At 22.7% G+C, this 24,960-nt stretch overlaps 1 protein-coding gene across 1 annotated transcript in view; it reads left to right on the forward strand.

Moving 5' to 3' along the window:
* LOC122507025 (innexin shaking-B) overlaps positions 1–23,421 on the forward strand; it is a 46,494-nt gene extending 23,073 nt beyond the window's left edge. Inside the window, exons 2-5 of the mRNA XM_043619520.1 lie at positions 8,168–8,387; positions 11,955–12,244; positions 16,169–16,427; positions 22,887–23,421. Coding sequence (XP_043475455.1) covers positions 8,168–8,387; positions 11,955–12,244; positions 16,169–16,417 — 759 coding nt within the window. The 3' untranslated portion in view covers positions 16,418–16,427; positions 22,887–23,421. The remainder of the gene's footprint in view (positions 1–8,167; positions 8,388–11,954; positions 12,245–16,168; positions 16,428–22,886) is intronic.
* Positions 23,422–24,960: the final 1,539 nt, after the last annotated feature.

Here is a 24,960-nt window from a genome sequence, read left to right on the forward strand (position 1 = left end):
TCATACTTCTGAAATTAAGTAAATTTTAGTATAAAAAGAGAAATTTACCTTGAACGAGAGAAAAATTCACTCAGAAGTAAATTTTAATACTTCCAAATATGTAAATTTGAGTAAAATTTAAATAAATTTACTAATTTTTACCAACATTTACATATTCTTAAATAATAATATTTACTCCGTTTTGTTGCGTATAAAGGAAGTTTACTTTCTTTTGCAGCAAAATTTACTAAATTCAAAAATATAGTAAACTATTTCTCAAAATTCATTAATCACATTTTCAAGTATAATTTAAAAAAAAATCACTAAGGAATTTCATATTTGACGTGTGAGTAACTGTGATGAATCATATTTTTTTTCTCAAAGATTTGTCATAATTTATCTTTTTTCCGGAAACCTGAATTCAAACACTTAAGAATAAAAAAAGAATTTACAGGAAATAGATATTTTTGTTTCATCTTAATTCTTATGATTCAGAGCAGAGCAAAATAAGCTCGGAATAAATAATATTTTCTCTCTTCACAAATTTACATAATTTTATAGTAACAATTTTAAAATTGGATCATTATAGAATTTCCATAAAATTGTAGATTAATTGCTACAAAATTGCAAATTTAATTGTTTTCTACAAAATTTGCAAATTTGATATTAATTTCCACAAAATTGTAAATTTGATTAATTTCTACAAAATTGTAAATTTAATTAATTTCTACAAAGCTGTAAATTTATTTAATTTCAACAAAATTGTAAATTTAATTAATTTCTATAAAATTGTAAATTTATTTAATTTCAACAAAATTGTAAATTTAATTAATTTCTACAAAATTGTAAATTTAATTAATTTCTGACAAAATTGTAAATTTAATTAATTTTTACAAAAATTAAATTCAAATAATTTCTTCAAAATTTAACTTCAATCATAATTTCCACTTGAAAGGGAGCTTGAAAGTAGATTTATTATTCGAGCAATTTATTAATTGGACAGATTTGTTAATTAAGACATTTAACGGATGATATTCTTGACTAATAGAGTTGGCTTTCCTTTATAGACATATATATATTTATACAAGTTTCATTTTCTTGTCATTTTGTCAAAGTTTCATGAATCTGTCATCAATTCACTTCAATTCTTTCACTTGACAGTTATCTTTGACAATTGACAAATGAAAATACCATTCACCTATTTCTCACGTGAAATTTATACCTACATTATAGAACTTAACTGTACATTTTTTATCTTGATTTTTAAAAGTTCTTTTAACAAAAGTGCAGTAAATTTTATTTTTTTAATAATAATATAACTAAAAATAATATTATTATAATATTACTAAAAAATTAATAATAATATATAATTACTAAATTAATTTTTGAATTTATTACTAAATTATAAATATTAATTGCAAAATGAAATACATAATTGATTACAGAACTAATTACGAAATGAATCACAGAACTGTTAATTACTGAATTAATTACTAAATAATTAATCAGAATCTCTTTGCAATAATCAAAGCCTCAACATCCGAGTAGTTTAACACTATATAGAAAATAAGAAAAAAATGATATTTTTTTTTGCTTATGGAATTAAATAAATACAGAATCTATTTTTATTAGAGAAAGATGAAAATAGTCATAGAATCGAGTTATTAAATTTTTCACTCGTAACGTGAAATGATGACAGCCAATTACACGCTATCAGTGGAAGGTACCCTCCAACAATAATTAGCGTATATGGCAAGTCACTTGGCACATGTTTCACAAGATATCAAACATGAAAAACGTGAACCACTTAGCGTTTATGATGACTCTTATCTGAAAGGTTGACTCTTTTTTTTATTTATTTATTTAGTTTTTCTTTTTTTTTAATGTTCAACTTAGAGTCGAATTATATGCGAAATCCTTTTATACTGGTTCAACACTTGCGTGTGACAGTTGAAAATTAACATGCAACCTTGTAGAAGACAAATTACTATCTTGAAAGATTGTCTCAACTTTTTTAAAGGAACACTTGTTTCATTGTAAATGTTAATGGATTCAGTTTTGCTTCATCTTTTAAACTCCACTTAAGAAATTTATTCTCCGACTTCTTTTTTTTTTTTTTTGTTTTTTTTTTTGCTCTGTTTCACCTCCGAGGGATGAATCGCTCTTATCTGGCAATCTATTAATCTTCATATTATATATTACTTTTATGTGAGGAAAAGAAAAGAAAACGTTTAACCAATCGCTTGTTGTATGTGTAGACACACGCGTATGAAGGAAGGTAAAATGAGGTCTTTATAAAGTGCAAAATTCGAATTTTTCAGGTAAAAACATTTCGAATTTTAATTAATTTTAACCGAGTTATCATTTTAAAAAATTATGTTAAAAAATTGATTTATAATAAACTAATTTATGTTTTTTTCTTTTTACGATTTTAAATTAAGCGCCATTATTTTTGTACTTGACAACTGTGGCGCCGTATTTTGTCAAGTAATTATTTTCTGTGAGATAAATACTTTAAAGAGATAAATATTTAAAATAAATTCAAAAAATGTATTTTACTTTTAGAGTTTTTAAATTTGGCGCCAGTATTTTTGATACTAGCAAAGTCCAAACAATGGCGCCACTGTTGCTAATATCAAAGATACTAGCGCGAAATTTAAGTCTTGAAAATCAAATACATTTTATTATTTTATTTAAAATTTTTATCTTAAAAATTCGAATTGATTTAACGATACGTGCCGAATTTTCCTACAAAATTCAAAGTAAATTTACTAATTTTTACTAATATTTATTTACTAATAAAAATATTTAAATAGTAAAATTTACTCCTGAGTTAATTTTTTCTGCGTTCAAAGAAAATTTATTTAATTTTCACGAAAATTTACACATTTGTTAGTAGTAAAATCTACTCTTGGTCGAATTTTCTTTCGTTCAAACTAAAACCTATTTTCACTAAAATTTACTTAACTTCGGAAATAAAAAATCTAATTTTGTGCTAATTTTTCTATTTTTAAAGAAAAGTTACCAATTTTTAGGTACTAATATTTTTTTTACTAATAAAAATATTTAAAAAGTAAAATTTACTCCTGAATAATAATATTGCTTCTTGTAAAGAAAATTTATTACTTTACTGAAATTTGTTTAATCGAAAATATGGAAAATTTAATTTTTAGTTAGTTTTCCCACGTTCTGAAGAATAAATTTTCATTTCCAAAAATGTAAATTTTGGTAAAAATAAGTAAATTTTCTCTGATCGTGGAAAAACTAACTAAAAATTAAATTTTCCTTATTTTCAAATAAGTAAATTTTAGTGAAATTAACGTCTGTTAATTTACTGCTTTTTAACTTAAAAATTAACTTAAAAATAATTTCTATTTATTTTCATAAATAAAATTAACTGGCTTTAAATAAATTTTTATCTGACTTTTAAGATAATTGATGGTTTCTATCTAATGGCGCCACTTTTGCTAATTTCAAAATTCAGTCCACAATTTTAAAAGTCTTGACAATGGAAAATTATCTCAAGAATAAATTTTCCTTATTTCCAAAAAAGTAAATTTTAGTAAAAATAAATAAATTTTCATTGAACGTAAATAATTAAAAATTGTTTCTTATTTTCAAAACTTCGTGTAACTTACTCAGCAGTCAAATTTTTTTTCTGATTTAATTTTACCTACTATTTGTGAATAAGTAAATTTTTGTAAAAATTATTACTTTACAAGCAGGAATATTAATTTAGAAGTACCTACGTTTTACTATTTCTGAATAAGTAATTTTCAGTAAGAATTAGTAAGTTTTTGTAAAAATTGGTAAATTTTTTTTAAAATAAGTAAATTTACTTTGAACGAAAAAAAAACTTAAAAATAAAATTTAGCTGCTCTTTAAAAATATGTAAATTTTTTATAAAATTAAGGAGATTTCTATTGAACGTAGAAATATTAAATTGAGAGTAATTTTACTGTTGATGTAAATTAAAATTTAAGTTTGGGTAAAAATTACTTCTACTAAAATTTACTAATTTTTACTAAACTTGCTAAATTTTAGTAGAAGTAAGTAAATTTTTTTAGAGGGAAAATTAACTGAAATGTAAATTATACTATTTAAAAATATGTAAACTTTGCAATATTAACTGACAAGTAAATTTTACTATTTATGAAGATGTAAATTTGAATTTGAGTAAAAATTAATTTTATTTAAATATAGGAAAATTTATTTTGCAGTAAATTTTACTGTATAAAAATATGTAAAGAGTAAAAATTAGTAAGTTTACTTTGAATATTGCAAAATTAATTTAGCAGTAATTTTACTATTTTCGAATAAGTAAATTTAAGAAGAAATTATTAAATAGTTAAAAATTAGTAAATTCTAGTAGAAGTAAGTAAATTTATTTCGTAGTAAAATTAACTGAAAAGGAAATTTTACTATTTTAAAAGTGTGCAAACTTTGGAATATTAACTGAAAAGTAAATTAAATTTAAATTTGAGTAAAAATTAATAAATTTATTTGAATATATCAAAATAAATTTAATAGTAAATTTTGCAATTTTTAAATAAGTAAATTTTAGTAAAAATTAGTAAATTCTAGAAAAATAAGTAAAATTTTACTTTGAAGTTTGGAAAATTAACTGAACAGTAAATTTTACTGTTTAAAATTATTCCAATTTTTTGTAGAAGTAAGTAAATTTCTATTGAATCTAGAAATATTAATTCGGCTTTTGAATTAGGAAATTTTACTAATAAATTGTAATTTCTACTAATTCTCTTGGTAAAATTTACTAATTTAAATTAATAATTTTCATTAATTTTCTATTATTATTATTAATAATTATTAATAAAATTATTATTTTGATATATTTCGTACAAAAAAAAAGAAATAAAAATTAAAAAATAATTAATAAGAATTAATAATTAAAATGGAAATCATTAAAAATTAAATTACAGCTCTTGAACGCTTTATGCTTTCTAATTTGTCCCAGACCAGGACCCGACAAAAATTCCTACTCGGAAGCATATGAAATTAAAAGAAAAAAAATGTATATAATAAAGAACCCGCGGCAAATTTGTTTCGCGCAGGCAAAAGAAGACCGTATAATGAATAAGTGATAAAAAATTATGAGAAAAGGGTGGATCAAAGAAGAAGAAGAAGAAGAATAAGAAGAGGAGGAAAAAAGAATTTTTATAAATCGCTAACGAAGATTCAGAATTCTCGCGTTTATTGCAATACACATACATATATATATATATAATAGCGGGATAAGATTTACACACGCAGGTGCGTGACACGAATATCGTCTCGTAACGAAGGACATTCAGGAAGAGAATCGCGTTCCCGAAGAGTCGTCGTTAATTATCGACTGTCGGGTCGGGACCCGATTCCTTCCTGTTCTCTTCTAAACCACCAGGCACGACTGCATTCAGTTTCTGTGTGATATGCTGCTTAAAAGACAGAGAAAGAACAATGAACAATGGGAAAAGTGTCCCTCTCGAGGAATCGTGATATGGGGAGGAAAAGAAAGGGTGAATTTTAACGCTTTACCAATAAACGAATGGCTCTCTTATAATAAGTGAAGCAATTATTTTTCCCCCCTCTCTAAACAACAAACTAGTTCACGATTTTATATTTTTCAAAATTCTCTCTCTCTCTCTCTCTCTCTCTCTCTCTCTCTCTCTCGTTTTCTTTTTTTTATAAACAATGATTTTATTTATATTTTTTCTTCTTAATTAATATTACCATTTACTTTTATAATTAATTAAAAAAAAATTAAAAATTAATTTTTACTGACCAAAAGGGTAGGGAAAAGGGATGTAACCAAGATTGATCCAACAGTGGCCCGAGTTTGATAATAGCAAAATATTAAATTGCCTTAATTGTAATTTTTACTCAATTCTAAAAACGAACCTTTATCTTTAACAAAAAGAACAACTTTTATTCAGCGAGATGTGAAAATTTATTTAAAAAATTCTGAATTTTTGTCTTTTTGGTTTAACTCATAAACTATAAAATTACCACGAACAAAATTTTTTATAAATAATTGAAATTCGATAAAATTTTTTAAAAATAATTTAAATTTGCTAAAATCTTTTTAAAATAATTGAAATTTGTTAAAATCTTTTTAAAATAATTGAAATTTGGTAAAGTATTTTAAAAATAATTGAAATTTGATCAATTTTCTTTAAAAATATTAAATAATTGAAAATTTTGAAAAATATTATTAAAAATAAAGGATTTATAGAAGAATTTTAGTTGAAAACACTAAGAAAAAATGGAATTTTGGAAAAATTACAAATGATCGCAGAAATTAAATTATATTCGAAAGTAATAAATTTCTTATCACAAAATTCAATTATGTTCAAAATTTACAAAAAAATCTCGACAAAATCCCAATTATTGTCTTTATAAATAAAAAAATTCTTCTTCAAAATTCAATTATTATAAAATTAATTTTTAAAAATAATTGAAATTCGATACAATTTTTAGAAATAATTGAAACTTGATAAAATTTTTACAAAAATTTTAATTTATAAAATTAATTTTGAAAAATAATTGAAATTCGACAAAATTTTGTGAAAATAATTGAAATTAGATAAAATTACGAAAAAACTTTAATTTATAAAATTAATTTTTATAAATAATTAAAATTCGATAAAATGTTTTAAAAATAATTTATATTTGCTAAAATCTTTTTTAAAAAAATTGAAATTTGGCAAAATATTTTTAAAATAATGGAAATTTGGTAAATTTTCTTTAAAAATAATTGAAATCTGGTAAATTTTCTTTAAAAATAATTGAAAAATATTATAATATTAAAAATAATAGATTTATCGAAGAATTTTGGAAAACTTACAAATGATTGCAGAAATTCAATTATTTTCAAAATTTTTAATAAAATTCTTGGCCAAATTTCGATTATTTTCAAAAATTTTCCTCAATTCAATGATTTCTAAATTCTAATATCTACTATTTTAATAAATTTTTTTAAAAGAATTCAATTATTTAAAAAAAAAATATAATAAAATTCTTTTGCAAACCATTTTCATAAAATAATAAAAATTTCGCAGGAATTCAATTATTTACAAATTTTTTTTAATAAATTTCTTTGCAATCATTCAATATTTTCATAAATAATAAATTATTCAATAAATAATTTACTTTTGTATTCAAATAATTAAATTCTCGTTGAATTTTCTAATAAAAATATATTTCAGTTAAAAATTTAGATAATAATTGAATATTAAAAGCATTAGAGCGTGAATTTTTAGAAATAATTGAATTTTGAAAAGGTCCAAATTAAAATCTTTGAAAATCTGAGTTTTTCATATTTTTAACTAACATTTCTGTATGGAATTAATTTTTTTGAGAAAGTTTAATTGCGGATTTTTTAAAAAATTATTTGAAGTTTTTCTTTTTCTTTTCCTTTTCCATCAGTTTGTTATTATTTATTAAAAATTTTTTTTCACTTGTGAGGGAATTCAATTTTTTTTCTTGTTTGTTATTATTTATTATAAATTGTGAGAGAATTTAATATTTTTCTTGTTTGTTATTATTTATTAAAAATATTTATTAAGTTAGGTATTATTTCATATTTCTCTGTGCGTCCTTCGGTTGTGGGAAGTTTAACGAAAAAAAAAAAAGTTGAATAAGAAATTAAAAAGGAAAAAAAAATCTCAGAAGTACAGAGTAGTGTGCAATAATAATAATTCACATTCATATTGTGTATATTAAAAAAGGGAAAGGGTAAGAAGAAGAGATTAGATAAAATTGTCTGTGAATAGTGTATGAGAGAAGGACAAGGAGAGGGTGAGAGTGAAAGAGAGAGAGAGAGAGCTTTATTCCCAGGGTCGAGATTTATCGGCGAAACGAGCCTTTCAGGGATTTGTTGGCCTTGAATTTTAATTTATCTGGACGCGAAAAAAAGCACACTATCGACACTTTTTTATCTTTAAAAAATTCTATTTGAAAGCTACATACGCACTATTGCAGGATAATAAATACCAAGCGTTCGGCTCCCTATATCCTTGTGTGTTGAAGAAGAAGGAGGGATTGCCGGAATACCGAACACAGTTTTCTCGATTCCTTGTCTTTGGATAATTGATCGCTGCGTTTCATGGTGCAATTACGTTTTTTTCTCTCCCTCTCTCTCTCTTTTTTTTTTAATTATTATTTTTATATCTTATCTTGCTTGTTTCAGGCGATACTTTTCTATACGCCACGATGGCTTTGGAAGGGTTGGGAGGGCGGCAAGATTCACGCTCTTATGATGGACCTCGACATTGGTCTCTGTTCCGAAGTGGAGAAAAAGCAGAAGAAGAAGATGCTGTTGGATTATCTCTGGGAGAATCTTCGCTATCACAATTGGTGGGCGTACAGATATTACCTCTGCGAGCTTCTTGCCCTGCTCAATGTAATCGGTGAGTCCACCTGCATTCTTTCCTGTTTTTCAAATATATTTAAATATAAATATGTACAGGGTGGTCCATAAATCGCGTCTCTTCCAAAAAAAATAGCTCAAATGAACGAAATTTTTTTTCCATGTATATTTCAAAATTTTTTAAGGGCCCTGTTTGGCCCCGTTTTCAGCCAAGTTTGCAAATGAAAAAAGTATCCAAAGTCCTAATTTATCCCTCATCAGAACCCAAAAAAGTTTTTATCTTTTAATTATTTTTCTACACTGTAGAAACTGACAGACCTAAGCCAGGTTTGCCCCTTAGTTAATAAAAAAACCATTTTGAATAGTAAAAAAATTTTTCCCTCTATTCCCAAATGGAAAAGACGTTTCATTTCCCCCCCCGATCAGTGCCAGGACAAAATATTTCCCCACGGTCAGTAAAAAAAATCAGTAAAGAAAATAGGAGAAAAAATAGTAAAAAACACAGTAATAGAAGCAAAAAAGCAGTAATAAAAGCAAAAAGGTAAAGAAAGCAAATAAGAAAAGCAAAAAAAAAGTAAGAAATGAAAAAAATGGGTAACAGAAAAAATTAAGAAAAGCAAAAAATGAAGAAAATAGAAAAAGTAAAAAAAGAAAAATTAAGGAAAGCAAAAAATGAAGAAAATCAAAAAAGTAAAGAAAGAAAAAATTAAGGAAAGCAAAAAAGTAGGAAAAAAAATTAATAACACAAATTTTAGAGAAATTTGAATTATACATTAATATAGACTACAAAAATAAAATATTTGAGACACTTTTATAACTTTTTTGGAAAAACTAATAAATTCGATTCAACTACCAATAATTGCTGAAATAATGATAAACATAATAATTTTTACTTCCTTAATTTATAGGACAAAAAAAATAATCACAAATAAATGGGAGCAATATTTGTTTAAGAAACGATCATAGGTGGTAGTTTAATTATTTTTAAACTCTACAGACAAGATAAATTGATGTCGGTTTCTAATTATAATACACCCTAAATTTTCTTCAATATTAATAGAGGGAATGAGCTTTGATGTAAAAATAAAGTTTAACACCCTAATAAAATGTCAAGAGAGTGTAGTAGACTAACACAAACAACTGAGAAAAGACTTTCATTTTAAACTGTCGAAATTCGTTTTTACGGTGTTTCAAATTTTTTTTTTATATAGAAGAAAAAAGTATACAGTAAGAAAAGCTATCCGTCAGTCATAGGAAAGTATGGGAATCGCATAAGCCTGTCTCACTCCCACTCATGGGATATGACTGACGTGGTAGGTTTTCGTACTGTATATATATAATTTTTTTTTCAAAGTAGAATTTAATGTTAGAAAGTAGAAGAAAGGGGAAAATAACCAGGGAAATTTTGTTTGCCAATATTGAGCCATAAAAAATATCTACTCCTTTCTAATCCTTGCTAATAAATTTAATTCCTGCAACGAATTTTATTATTCATGAAAGAATTTAAATATTTATAAAAATAATTTAATTCTTACGGAGAATTTTAGAAAAAATTTTAAATAATTGATTTTTTTTTGACTAATTTTGTGCAAATTATAATTTAAATAATTGAATTCCAGATAAATTTTTATTATTCATGAAAAGAATTGAATTCTTACGAAGATTTTTACGAAAAATTTTTTGAATTAATTGAATTCTGTTTGGAAATTTTATGAAAATAGTAGATATTGAAAATAATTGAATTGCGACAAATTGTTTTAATTAATTAAATTTTACAAAGAATTCTACTAAAAATTTTTGAAAATAATTAAATGTCTGTGTGGCATTTTATTAAATTTTTTTGAAAATAATTGAATTTTTGTGAAGATTTTTGTTATTTTTGAAAGTAATTAAATTCTTGCGAACGATTTTATTAGAATATTTTTAAATAATTGAATTTTCAAGAAAAAACTTATTACCTTTAAAAATAATTGAATTCTTGTGATGAATATTGTTATTTATGAGAATAAATGAATTTAGCAATGAATTTTATTAAAATGCCTCAAAATAATTGAATTTTCGGTAATAATTTTGATATTTATCTTCATAATTAAATTCTTTTGATGAATTTTATTAAAATCTAAAAGAATAATTGAATTATTTTAAAAAACAATTGGATTAAAATTGTATTTAAAATAATTGATTTCTTTTGAACAATTTAATTAAAATAGTTGAAAATAATTGAATTCCTGTAAAAAATTATAATATTTTTTTGTAAATAATTGAATTCTTTCAAAGAATTTTAAAAAAATCATTTTTTTAAATAATTGATTTTTTCGAGGAATTGAAATTAAATTTCTAAGAATAATTACATTTTTTCAGCAATTCCTGTAAAATTGTATTAAAAATAATAGAAATCCTGCGATGAATTTTATTATTTGTGAAAATAATTGAATAGTTGCAAAGAATTTTATTAAAATTTTTAGAAAAATTGAATTCCTGAGCAGTATTTTTTTTGTTCATAAAAATAATTGAATTATGGCGAAAATTGTATTAAAATCTTTAAAATTAATTGAATTTCTATGAAAAATTTTGTTATTTTTGAAAATAATTGAATTTTTCTATTTAATTAATTTAAAATAGTATTAAAAATAATTGAATTCCTGAAAAGAATATTATTATTTATGAAAATAATTTAATTCTTGCTTAAAATTTTATCAAAAATTTTTTTTTAAATTGAATTTTCATGAAAAATGTTATTATTTGTGAAAGTAATTGAATTATAGTGATGAATTGTATAAAAATTTTGTTAAATAATTGATTTTTTGGAAAATGCTATTTTAAATTAATTGAATTGTTATGGACATTTTATTATTTATGCAAATAATTGAATTTTGAATGAATTTTATCAATTTAAAAAAAAAAAAAAATAATTGAATTCTTTTGGGAAATTTTATGAAAATGGTAGATATTGAAAATAATTGAGTTTCGAATATTTTTTAAAAATAATTGAGTTCCAAAGGTTTTTGAAAATAATTGAACCCTTTTTAAAGAATTTGTTTGTAATTTTTGAGAATAGTTTTTTGATTTCTAGTATTAGCGAATTTAAAGTAGTGGAAATTCTCAAAAAAAAAAAAACAGAAATAGTATCTTTTAGTGGCTTATCATTGACAAACCTGGCTCAAAATTGGCAACATTATTTCCAAGACAAAATGAATCGCAAATTCCCCTTTCTTGTGGCAAATGAACCAGAATAGAATCCCTTCTTCAAATTGAACGTTTATCGTTGACAAACCTGGCTCAATATTGGCAGCCCTGTTTCCAAGAAAAAACGAATCGAAAATCCCCCTTTTTATAGACAAAAAAAAAAGAGAAAAAAATTAGGGAAAAACATAAAAAGAAAGAAATTCCAAACCGAACCAAAAAAAAAAAAAAAAAGAAAAAGAAGAATGAAATGAAGACAGGTGAATGAGTGTATTCAGAATGAAAATTTTGGCAGCGGTACAGCTGGCCAGTGCCCTCGAAAGTGATTTCCCCTTTCGATAAAACCTGTGCCCATAGACCTCCCATCTTCCTAGGTCTATTAACTTTCAATGCAGTCGTCTACAGCGAGTGAATATCCACGCAGGCCAGATGTTCCTGATGAATCGATTCTTCGATGGTGCCTTCCTCACATTTGGCATTGACGTCCTGAGATTTCTCGAGTCCGATCAGGAGGATCGCGTCGATCCAATGATCTACGTCTTCCCAAGGATGACCAAGTGCACATTCTACAAATATGGTGTCAGCGGTGAGGTCGAGAGGCACGACGCCGTCTGCATATTGCCGCTGAATGTCGTCAACGAGAAGATCTACGTCTTCCTCTGGTTCTGGTTCCTCTTCCTCGGCATCCTCAGTTTATTGACTGTTATTTATAGGGTAAGACCATTTTTCATCTTCTTTTTTCCTTTTCACTCTCATTTTCACCTTCACTCTCTTTTTCACTTTCACTCTTATTTTCACCTTCACTCTTATTTTCACCTTCACTCTCATTTTTACTTTCACTCTCATTTTTATTTTCACTCTCACTTTCACTTTCACTCTCATTTTTACTTTCACTCTCATTTTTATTTTCATTTTGATACATTTTTTTACCTAATTTTTAACACATTGCTTTCTTTTTCATTCTCTCTTTACTTTCACTTTCACATTTTTATTTTCACTTTCAGTCTCACTTTTATTTAGACAAATTTTTATTTTTACATTTACTTTTTCAATTTGATACATTTTTTTCCACTTTCACTATTATTTTCACTTTCAGCTTTTAATAAATTTTTTTTTCTCTTTCATTTTGATAGAAGAGGGAAATAAAAATTTATTAAAAGCTGAAAGTGAAAATAATAGTGAAAGTGAAAAAAAATGTATCAAATTGAAAAAGTAAATGTAAAATTAAAATTTGTCAAAATAAAAGTGAGACTTAAGTCTGAAAACCATAAAAGTAATTTCAATTGTAACAAAAAAAATTGTAGTAAAAATAATTCTAAAAAAAATTTTTGTAAGGAAATATTTTTATATTTATGACTCAATTTTAAATTTAAAGAATTACTGTAAAGTAAAAGTTTCATTTTTTTCCCCACGTTTTTGGCAACCGACTAGAGGGAAATTATGGTGACTATTATAGAAGAAGACATTAACTTGTCGTCAGTTTATTAGCAATCGCAAAAGTTGGTTGCGACCCTAGGAATCTAAAGTGTTCCTTAATTACACACTTGGTCAAATTTTATGTCACTAACTTCATTACAGCAAAACGAGGCCATTTTAAAGTCTCTTAAATCTCGCGTGCAAAATATTCACTCGACCTCGAGTCGCAGTGTAACTTTAACAATACTTTTACTATCTCTATTATACTTCATCAAAGAGAAATTAAAAGTTTCTTTAGATTTATTGTTTATTTATATTTTTATTTAACAAATGGTTCCTGATTGTAAAAATTTTAAACTCAGGAATGAATTTTACATACATGAGAAAGTTGAAAATCGTACCAAAATTCACATACTATTCTGGAAATTGTAAAATTTAGTTTAAATTTAATGTTGCTTTATCCAAAGTAATTATTTTACTCTAAATCATTTTTGGAATTTATTTATTTGAAAATAGTAAAATTAACTCGCTGGTAAATTATACTCCTGAGATATAAAAAAAAATTTACTTCTACAAAAAAGTTGAATAAATTTAAACAGTAAAATTTACTTCTCAGTTAATTTTCCAAACTTCAAAGTAAAATTTGACTTATTTTTCCAGAATTTACTAATTTTTACTAAAATTTACTTGTTTAAAAATAACAAAATTTACTACTAAATTTATTTTGCTATATTCAAATAAATTTATTAATTTTTACTCAAATTTAAACTTAATTTACTTTTCAGTTAATATTCCAAAGTTTGCACACTTTTAAAATAGTAAAATTTACTTTTTAGTCCATTTTTCTACGAAATAAATTTACTTACTTCTACTAGAATTTACTAATTTTTACTAAACTAACTAATTTTTAACTATTTAATAATTTCTTCTTAAACTTACTTATTCGGAAATAGTAAAATCACTGCTAAATTAATTTTGCTGTATTCAAAGTAAATTAAATAATTTTTACTCTTTAAATATTTTTGAACAGTAAAATTTACTGCAAAATTAATTTTCCTATATTTAAATAAAATTAATTTTTACTCAAATTCAAATTTACATCTTCATAAATAGTAAAATTTACTTGTCAGTTAATATTGCAAAGTTTACATATTTTTAAATATTATAATTTACCTTTCAGTTAATTTTCCCTCTAAGAAAATTTACTTATTTCTACTAAAATTTAGTAAAAATTAGTAAATTTTAGTAGAAGTAATTTTTACCCAAAGTTAAATTTTAATTTACATCAATAGTAATATTACTCTCGATTTAATATTTCTACGTTCAAAATAAATTTACTTAATTTTACAAAACATTTACATATTTTTAAAGAGTAGCTAAATTTTATTTTTAAGTTTTTTTTTCGTTCAAAGTAAATTTACTTATTTTTAAAAAAATTTACAAATTTTTACAAAAACTTACTAATTTTTACTGAAATATATTTATTTGGAAATAGTAAAATAAAAAATAAATAAATAAATAGTAAAATAACTTCTAAATTAATATTCCTGCTTGTAAAGTAATATTTTTCTACATAAAATTCACTAATTCAAAAATAGGAGGTAAAATTTAATCAGAAAAAAAATTTGACTGCTGAGTAAGTTACATGAAGTTTTGAAAATAAGAAACAATTTTTAATTATTTACGTTGAATGAAAATTTAGTTATTTTTACTAAAATTTACTTTTTTGGAAATTAGGAAAATTTATTAATCAGATAATGTTTTATTTTCAAGACTTTTAAAATTGGCGCCTGAATTTTGAAATTAGCAAAAGTGGCGCCACTGGATAGAAACCAGCAATTATCTTAAAAGTCAGATAAAAATTTATTTAAAGCCAGTTAATTTTATTTATGAAAATAAATAGAAATTATTTTTAAGTTAAAAAGCAGTAAATTAACAGACGTTAATTACACTAAAATTTACTTATTCGAAAATAAGGAAAATTCCATTTTTAGTTACTTTTCCCACTTTCAGAGAAAATTTACTTATTTTTACCAAAATTTACATTTTTGGAAATGAAAATTTATTCTTCAGAAAATTTTTTGTACGTCTAAAGTAAATTTACTTATTTTTACTCAAGTTTACTTATTCGGAATTAGTAAAATTTACTCGTGAGTTAATTCTTTTCTGCGATCAAAGAAATATTATTAGATGAAGACCAAATTTTCCTCATTTCCAAAAAAGTAAATTTTCTCTGAACGTGGGAAAACTATCTAAAAATTAAATTTTCCATATTTTCGATTAAATAAATTTCAGTAAAAGTAATAAAGTTTCTTTGTAAGAAGCAATATTAATATTCAGGAGTAAATTTTACTATTTAAATATTTTTATTACTAAATAAATATTAGTAAAAATTAGTAAATTTACTTTGAATTTTGTAGGAAAATTAGGCACGTATCGTTAAATCAATTCATATTTTTAAGATAAAAGTTTTAAATAAATTAAGAAAATGTATTTGATTTTCATGACTTTTAAATTTGGCGCCAGTATGTTTATTTGCTAATTTTATTTTTTATTTTAATTTATTTAAATAATTGAATAATATTTAAATCAATAAATAAAAATATTTAAATAGTGAAATTTACTCTTAAATCAATATTGCTAGGTTCAAACAAATTTTTATTATTTTTACTCCAGTTTACTTATTCGAAAATAAGGAAAATTTTATTTTTAGTTATTTTTTCCACATTCAGAACAAAATTTACTTATTTTTACAAAAAATTTACTTATTTGGAAATATGGAGAATTTATTCTTTAGAAAATTTTTCTTTGCTCTAAATTAAATTTTAATTTTTTTGATAAATTTTTTTTTTTTAATTTTGTTTCTGTAAAAAATCCTTTTGATAAGTTTTTTTTTTAATTTTGTTTTTGAGAAAAATTTTTTTAATAAGTTTCTTTTAATTTTTTGTAAAAAATCCTTTTGATAAGTTTTTTTTTAATTTTGTTTTTGATAAAAATTTTTTTAATAAGTTTTTTTTAATTTTGGTTTTTGTAAAATATTCTTTTAATAGTTTTTTTTTTTAATTTTGTTTTCGATAAAAATTCTTTTAATAACTTCTTTTTTTAATTTTGTTTTTGTATAAAAACTCCTTTTAATAAAAATTTTTTGATAAAAGAAAATAATCCCAGAAACAAAAAAAAAAGGAGAAGAAAAGTGATGATGAAAAAATGTTTTTTTTCCAGATCATCATAATATTTTCGCCTCGAACGAGGGTACACCTTTTGAGATTAAGGTTTCGTCTTGTACGACGAGATGCAGTGGAGACAATTGTTCGTCGGAGTAAAGTGGGAGATTGGTTTCTCCTCTATATGCTCGGTGAAAATTTGGACACCGTCATATATAGAGACGTGATGCACGAGTTGGCGAACAAACTTGCCTCCAGGCATCATCACAGTATACCAGGAGTCAAGGGCGAGCTTCAAGAAGCCTGATCGTTGTGAGGTTGGTGAACCTTGAATATATATATTTTTTTTAACGACGAAAAAACAAAGTCACCGACCGTAACACCCTTCCCCCAAAAAACAAAAAAAAAAAAAAAAAATTATTCTACCTCACTCCATTCCTAACTTTTAAGTCGACAACAAAAATTCGTATACTCTTTAAATTCAGACAGGCATGCCATAAAAATGGATGAGTGTTCACTTTTTACGCATTTCATCTCGTCCCATCAATTTTTTGAATTGTAGTGGTAGTACTTCTACTTTTTGTAAATTCCAAAATTTATTTTTCTTCTTTTGACATTTATAATTGCCATTTAAGTTGAGGGGAGTTTTTCTTTTTTGTTATTATTGAATTGAGGTTCGATTTTGTTTATGGAAATTAAATTTGACATTCTCAAAAAACTAGTTTTCAATTTTGCAAAAAGTTTTCATTTTTTCAAATTTTAATGCATATTTCTCTCTTTGAAAAAAATTTCTCTCTCAAAAAAAATAAAAAAAGTAAAACAAAATCTTACAAAAAAATTATTTTTTGAGAGAGAGAAAAATTTTTTTCAAAGAGAAATAAAATTTATTAAATTATTATTATTATAATTTTATTTATTTAATAAAATAATAAATAAATTTTATTAATGATTTGCGTTGAGTGGAAATTGTCAAAAATTTAAAATCCTCAAATTTTCTTTCCAGAGAATTTTTTTTTGTTAATCAAGAATGTGTCAAAAAAAATGTATACGTACATTTATATATTTCGTTTCCGGAATAAACCGGAAAAAATTTGTCGCAAAAAAAAATAACAGAGTTCGACTCTTTCTTTTGCCATCTCTCTAGGTGAGTCAGTATTTCAACAAAGTTTAAAAGAGCAAGTAAATGAAATACTTAATCTGCCTGTCACTGATAATAAATTCCGTTAACATAAATAATTCTATGTCCGAGGAGATTTCGAGTATACTATTCGTGAACACGCACGAATGTTTCAACTTGGCAGTGTTGGTATTTCAGCCCACGCACCTAGAGAGAGATTTGGAATAAATTGGTATATATAGCGATATTGAAACGAATCGGATTTTGCATTAACTGTATTTTCTTTTCGAAAAAAAAGAATTTTATACGTCTTTTTTAAATCTAATTAATTTGCCAAAAATAAAAAATTATAGTCGAAAAAGAAATTTTATTATTCATTAATACTATTCTTCTTATTATTATTATTATTACCTACTATTTTTACTATTTTTACTAGTTTACTATTTTTATTATTTTATTATTTTACTAGTTTACGATTTTTACTATTTTTATTACTATTTTTACTATTTTTATTCTTTTACTAGTTTACGACTTTTACTATTTTTATTATTTTACTAGTTTACGACTTTTACTATTTTTATTATTTTACTAGTTTACGACTTTTACTATTTTTATTATTTTACTAGGTTACGATTTTTATTATAGCCTTTATTACCTTCTACTTTTATTTTAAATTTAATAATGTTTTCTTATTATTATAATTTTAACTGAAATCTATTTTTTAAATCAATTTTTATTGATTAAATTATTAATTATTTATTATTAATTTTATTTTTTTTATTAAAATTCTACGAGAATTCAATTATTTAAATACAAAAGTAAATTATTTATTGAATAATTGCATGTTTCTTAAAATTCAATTCTCATAAAGAATTCTTTTGAGGAATTTTGATAAAATTTTTAAGAATAATTATATTTTTTGAGAAATAAAAATAATTAAACTTCTCTTATGACTTTTATAATTCATTAAAATAATTAAATTCCTAAAAAAAAAAAATTTACTATATTTATAAAAATAATTGAATTACTGCAAAAAATTTTGTTTAAATATTTAAAAAGAATTGAATTTTTGTGGAAAATTTGGTTATTTTTGAAAATAATTGAATTCTTTATTTAAGAATTTTGTAAGCATTGTTTTAAATAATTAATTTTTTTTAAATAATTGAATTCCTAAGAAGCAGTTTATTTTTTATGAAAATAATTCAATTCTTTCCAACGATTTTATTAGAATTTTTAAAAATAATTGAATTTCCAAGAAAAAATTTATTACTTTAAAAAAGAAATTTAATTCTTTGTGAAGAATATTTTTATTTATGAAAATAATGGAATTTTGCAAAAAATTTTATTAAAATACCACAAAGTAATTGAATTTTCGGGAATAATTTTGTTATTTATCTTTAATAATTGACTTCTTTCGAAGAATCATTTTTGTAAATAATTGAATTCCCAGGAAGAATTTTATTAAAATATTTGAAAATAATTGAATTCCTCTGAAAAATTATAATATTTTTGTAAATAATTCAATTCCTCCAAAGAATTGGAAAGAAATATTTTTTTAAATAATTGATTTTTTAGATCAATTCCTGTAAAATTGAATTAAAAATAATTGAAATCCTGGAATAAGTTTTATTATTTATGAAAATAATTGAAATATTGCAAAAAATTTCATGAAAATATTTAAAAAGAATTGAATTTCTCTTGGAAATTTTGTTATTTTTGAAAATAATTGAATTCTTCAGAAGAATTTTGATAAACATTGTTTTAAATAATTAATTTTTTCGAAATATAATAAATATTATGAAAATTTTATTTTTAATAATAATTGAATTCTTTTGGAAAACTTTATTTGTGCAAATAATTGAATTTTTCTATTAAGTAATTTAAAATAGTATTAAAAATAATTGAAATTCTGCGATTAGTTTTATTAATTTATGAAAATAATTAAATTCCTAAAAAGAATTTTATTATTTACGGAAATAATTGAATCCCTGTAAATATTTTATTATTTATGAAAATAATTGAATTCTTGTAAAAAATATTATTTATGATAATAATTTTAAAATAATTGAATTTCTGTGAAATTTTTATTATTTATGAAAATAATGAAATGTTTTTGTAGAATTTTATTAAAATTTTGTTTAAATAATTGAATTCTTTTGGGTAATTTTATTAAAGTAGTAAATATTGAAAATCTTTGAAATGAGGAATATTTTTGAAAATAATGGAATTTTGAAGAAGAATTTTTTTATTTATAAAAGATAATAATTGGGATTTTGTCGAGATTTTTTTGTAAAATTTTGAACATAATTGAATTTTTTTATAGTTGTTCAAGATTTAAATTATTTAAAAAGAAATTTTTGTCAGAAATTGAAAAAATTGAAGGTTTGATTAATTAAAATTTTTGAAAAGCGTGACAAGGTAAAATTTTTTGATAAATTTTCGTTTTACAATTAGGCAATTTGTTGGCATTTTTTGCCCGACCCAGAAGCAAAATTCTGCTACACGTTCCTACCACCATCTGTGTTAAAAAGCTCGAGTCCAATGTTATTTGATTCATTGCGGCAAATCTAATTTTATAAGAAAGCGTTGTAATGAAAATTAAATATAGCGAGACGGGAGTAAAAATAGCGGAACGATCGAATATACGTAAACCAAAATGTCAGACATGAGAGTTATCTTGCAATTCTTAGAATTGCATGCACCTCGAGGCAGATCACCTTTTTGTTCCCGTTTGTAGGACGAATGAATCTATGCCTCGCATGAAGAGTTGCAAATTACAAGTGTCTTTCTTTTTTCCTCTCTTTTCTTTTCATTTTTCCTTTTTTTCTCTTTCTTTTTTTTATTTATTCGTACTTGTGCATAATGTGGATATAAAGCTCTTTTATCAGAGACCGATCTCGTACAGTTCCATGGTCATTTATTCTACTTTATTCCAGCTCTTTCAAGACTTTTAGAAATCTCAAACTATATCCAATATGTCATTCGCGATTAGAACTTCCGATATGTTTAATTATTTTCTTCTCCTTTGATAAGAGGATGAGAAGAACATTATTGGAAATTTATTATTTTCTATTCTGTGCATTTGTTTCTTTAAAGGAATATTATTGGTTTTTGCATTGATAAAATATTATCTATTGCAAGCAAATATTTAGATACTTATTTACATATTTATTTATTTATATATAAATAAAAATTGATAAATAAAATAAAAAATTTAACACGAAATTGTCAAAATTGTAAAAAAAATCACATTTCTCAACAACAGATACATTAATATCAAACAATCAGGAATAAAATTTTTAAAAATTAAATAAAATTCATAGCATAATTTTAATTAGGTATTTTTAACATTTTTTTCAAAATTCTCTTTAAAATGTCAATTATTTTTATAAATAATAAAATTCTTCTCCGAAATTCAATTATTTAACAAAAATTTTAATAAAATTCTTGTCAAAATTTCAATTATCTTTATAAATAATAAAATTCTTCTCTGAAATTCAATTATTTTCAAAAGTAATGAAAATTCTTCGCAGAAATTCAATTATCTTCAATTCAATTATTTTCACAAATTATTTTCACAATTATTTTCAAATATTAATAAAAATATTTGTAATAATTCAATTATTTTCAAAACGTTTAAAAAAATTTTACGCAGAAATTCAATTACATATCTGCCAAAATTAATAAATTTATTCACAGGAATTGAATTATTTTCAAAAAATAATTGAAATCTTCGCATGACATCAATTATTTTCGAAAATTCATCAAATTTATCGTAAGAATTCAATTATTTTCAATTATTACTAAAATTCTTCTCAAGAAATTCAATTATTTTAAAAAATTTTGATTAAATTAATAATAAGAATTGAATTGTTTTCAATACAAAATTTTCTTCGCGGAAGTTCAATTATTTTAAGGAATTTTAATAAAATTCTTTGCAAAAATTCAATTATTTTCAAAATTCAATTGAATTTTTTACGGGAAATAAATTTTATTTTCAAATATTAATAAAAATCTTTGCAAGAATTCAATTATTTTCATAATTTTTAATAAAATTCTCAACATAAATTCAATTATTTGCCAAAAATTAATAAAATTATTCACAGGAATTCAATTATTTTCAGAATGTAATAAAATTCTTTTCTGAAATTCAATTATTTGCCAAAATTAATAAAATTATTCACAGGAATTCAATTATTTTCAAAAGTAATAAAATTCTTCTCTAAAATTTAATTATTTGCAAAGAATTTTAATAAAATTCTTGTAAAATTTTCGATTATCTTTATAAATAATAAAATTCATCCTAGAAATTCAATTATTTTCAAAAGTAAGTAATAAAATTCTTCGCAGAAATTAAATTATTTTTAAAATTTTTTTTTAAATTTCTCGCTAAAATTTTTATTATCTTTATTAAATAATAGAATTCATCCTAGTATTTAATTATTTTCCAAAGTTCTGATAAAATTTTTTGTAAAATTCAATTATCTTCAAAAATAAAAAAATTCTTCACAGAAATTCAATTATTTTCAAAAATTTTTTTTTAAATTCTCTTTAAAATTTCAATTATCTTTTTAAATTTCAACATTCTTCTGGAAAATTCAATTACTTACTAATGTTTTATAAATTTCTTCCCAATAATTCAATTATTTGCTTAAAAAATAATTAAAAACTTTTTTTTATAAAGTTTTTTAATATAAATTAATGATTTTATCACTCGGTTATTTTTAATTATTACAAAACATGAAGACAACGATTGCTCCGAGTCGAAGACTCGGAGTGATCGATTTCTTCATGTTTTATAACAATTTTTTATAATTTGTTTAATTTCAAAAAGGTTTGAATTTGAATCTTTTGAAGAATTTTAATTCCTATGGAAAAATAATAATTAAATAATGTAACAGAACATTTTTTTGACTTAAACTTTTTCCTTTAAATTTAAAAGTAAAATATTAATTTCATTCGTATTTTTATTTATTTATTTATAATATTTTTACGGGCAGTATTTTACTAAAAAAATGTCAAAAAAGTCGATTAGTCGCATTTTTTCACAAAAAAGTCGAAAAAAGTCGAAAAATTCACACAATCCGAGCCCTGTTAACAAAATTGAAATTAAATTAAAATTCAAATCTTTGAATAAAAATTACCAGATTTACTAAATAGAATAAGTAAATTAATAATTAAATAAATAAGTAAATAAATAAATAAATGAAGAAATAAAGAAATAAATTATTAATTACTTAATTTAAATATAAATATTAAATATTTTACTAAAAAATACAAAAAAAAACCAATATATTGAATCAAATTTTTTTTCTTGACTGTAAATTAAATTCAAATAAATACCAAATTACACGAAAAAAAAATTCGGTAATTTTTCACGAGGCGTGAAATTCTCACACATGAAAAATGTAATAAAATAAAAATAATCACCAAAAAAAAAAAAGAACAAATGAATGTACAAGGCTCCTGTGTATACACATATGAAAGAGTAAATAATTAGCCCATTTTGCATTACACGCCCTTTATAGATGCTGAGTTGGAAAAGTTGTGTAGAATTTTATCGTCTCTCGTAATTTCTTGTGTGTCGTGTGTGTGTTTGTGTTTGACGATAAAAGTAGAAAAAAAGGGAAAAAAATGAAAAAAAAAAAATTGTTCGCAGACTCTGGGCTTATCTTGGGCGGATCGTCGACGGCATGGCACTCTCAACGGGAGAGCTGGAGACTCGCACTCAAGGACACAAGAATTAGAGGATCCTCCGCGTGTACCGCGAGAGAGTCAACAGCTGTTGGCCTGTTGGAATTCTCGTATAAGAGTTCCTCATCATGATATACCAAAGGAACAAAACCAAAGGAATGCGTACGATCAAAGAGAAACGTTTTTCGCGTTATATACCGATCGGATCGACCCTTTTTCTATTATTATATATATATACACTATATATATAGTTTCGAATTGAAAAAGACGATAATTTTTTTTTTTTTTTTTTTTTTGTATGTGCGACAAATGGTAAAAATTGTTTTTATTTTCTGTAATTATAAAATTGGTGACGGATATTTTTAAAGGAAGTATTAATTGCTTTTATCTATTAAATCACTGCCTGTTTTTTTCTCTTTAAATTAAGACGAATGGAAAGAAATTTTTTTTTTTATTTTTTCATAAGAGAATTTTCTTTTTGCAAAAAATTGATCGATGATAGAATTTTCTGCTTGTGGAATTTTTATTTTGTCAAGAATTTTCTTTTTGTTAAAATTTCCCAAAGACAAAATTTTCTGTTTGCAGATTACTTGAAAAAAAAATTTCTTTTTGATGAATTTTCATTTTGTAAAATTTTCCATTTGACAGAATTTTCTGTTAGCAAACTTTCTGTTTGACAGAATTTTTTTTTGGAAAATGTTGACAAACTTTTTTTCCAGAGTTTTTTATTGATAGAATTTTTTTTTCTAAATTTTAATTTTGTAAACAATAGAATTTTTCCTTTCTCCGAATTTTTATTTGATTGAATTTTCATTTTGTAGAATTTTTAATTACAAGAATTTTCGTTTTGCTAAATTTTTCCAAATATTTATTTGATAAAATTTTCTTTTTGCTAAAATTTCCCAGTGACATAATTTTTATTTTGACAAGAATTTTCCTTTTGTAGAATATTTTTTTGTCAAAAATTTCTTGACAAATAAAAATTCTGCAACAAGAAAATTCTAAGAAATAAAAATTCTGCTGAAAGAAAATTTTGTCAAATAAAAATTTTGTACAAATAAAAATCTGTGAAATGAAAATTAAGTAAAACAAAAATTCTGTGAAATAAATTTTTTTGCAAAAAGAAAATTCTGCAAAAATGGAAAATTTGACGAAATAGAAATTCCACAAGAAGAAAAATTCGTCCAAATAAAAATTGCGCATGAGGAAAATTTGGTTAAATAACAATTTTAAAAATTCAACAAAACGAGAATTCTGTCAAATACAAAATTCTTTCGAATGAATTTTCTTTATGCAGAATTTTCATTTGACAGAATTCTCATTTAATATAATTTTTATTTGGAAAAATTTCTTTCTTGTAGAATTTTTATTTGACATACTTTTCCTGTTGTAGATTTTTTATTTGACAGAATTTTCCTTTTGCAAAATTTTCATTTCGAAGAATTTTTAATTAACAGAATTTTCATTTCACAGATTTTTTATTTGACAGAATTTTTATTTAATAAAATTTTCATTTAGCACAATTTTCATTTGACAGAATTTTTATTTTGCTAAAAATTTTCCAGTGACAGAATTTTCTATTTAAATTTAATTGAATGTTTATTTAAATAAAAATTCGACACTCAGTGGAGAAATTTTGTTTACAAAAGTTTTTTTTTTAAAATATTTTATCTACTGAAAAATATATTTTCTATTGAAAAAATTAGTTTTTTAATTAAAAAAATAGTTTTTCAATAAAAAATATTATTTTTTGTTAAAAAAATTAGTTTTCATATTAAAAAAAATGGTTTTTTAAAGAAAAATATTATTTTTTGTTAAAAAAATTAGTTTTTTTGTATTAAAAAAAATAGTTTTTCAATAAAAAATCTATTTTTTTGTTGAAATAATTATTTTTTCTATTAAAAATAATTTTAAAAAGGTCTTTTTTCTATTAAGTGTCGTATATTTTTAATAATGGCATTAACCTACTTTTACGCAATCGTCGAAAGAATGACTCTCATTATTTATATACCTTTAAAAAAAAATAATAAGAATAATTA

Source organism: Leptopilina heterotoma, unplaced genomic scaffold (assembly GCF_015476425.1).
Source record: "Leptopilina heterotoma isolate Lh14 unplaced genomic scaffold, ASM1547642v1 Lhet_44, whole genome shotgun sequence".
In the NCBI taxonomy this organism is placed as follows: domain Eukaryota; kingdom Metazoa; phylum Arthropoda; class Insecta; order Hymenoptera; family Figitidae; genus Leptopilina; species Leptopilina heterotoma.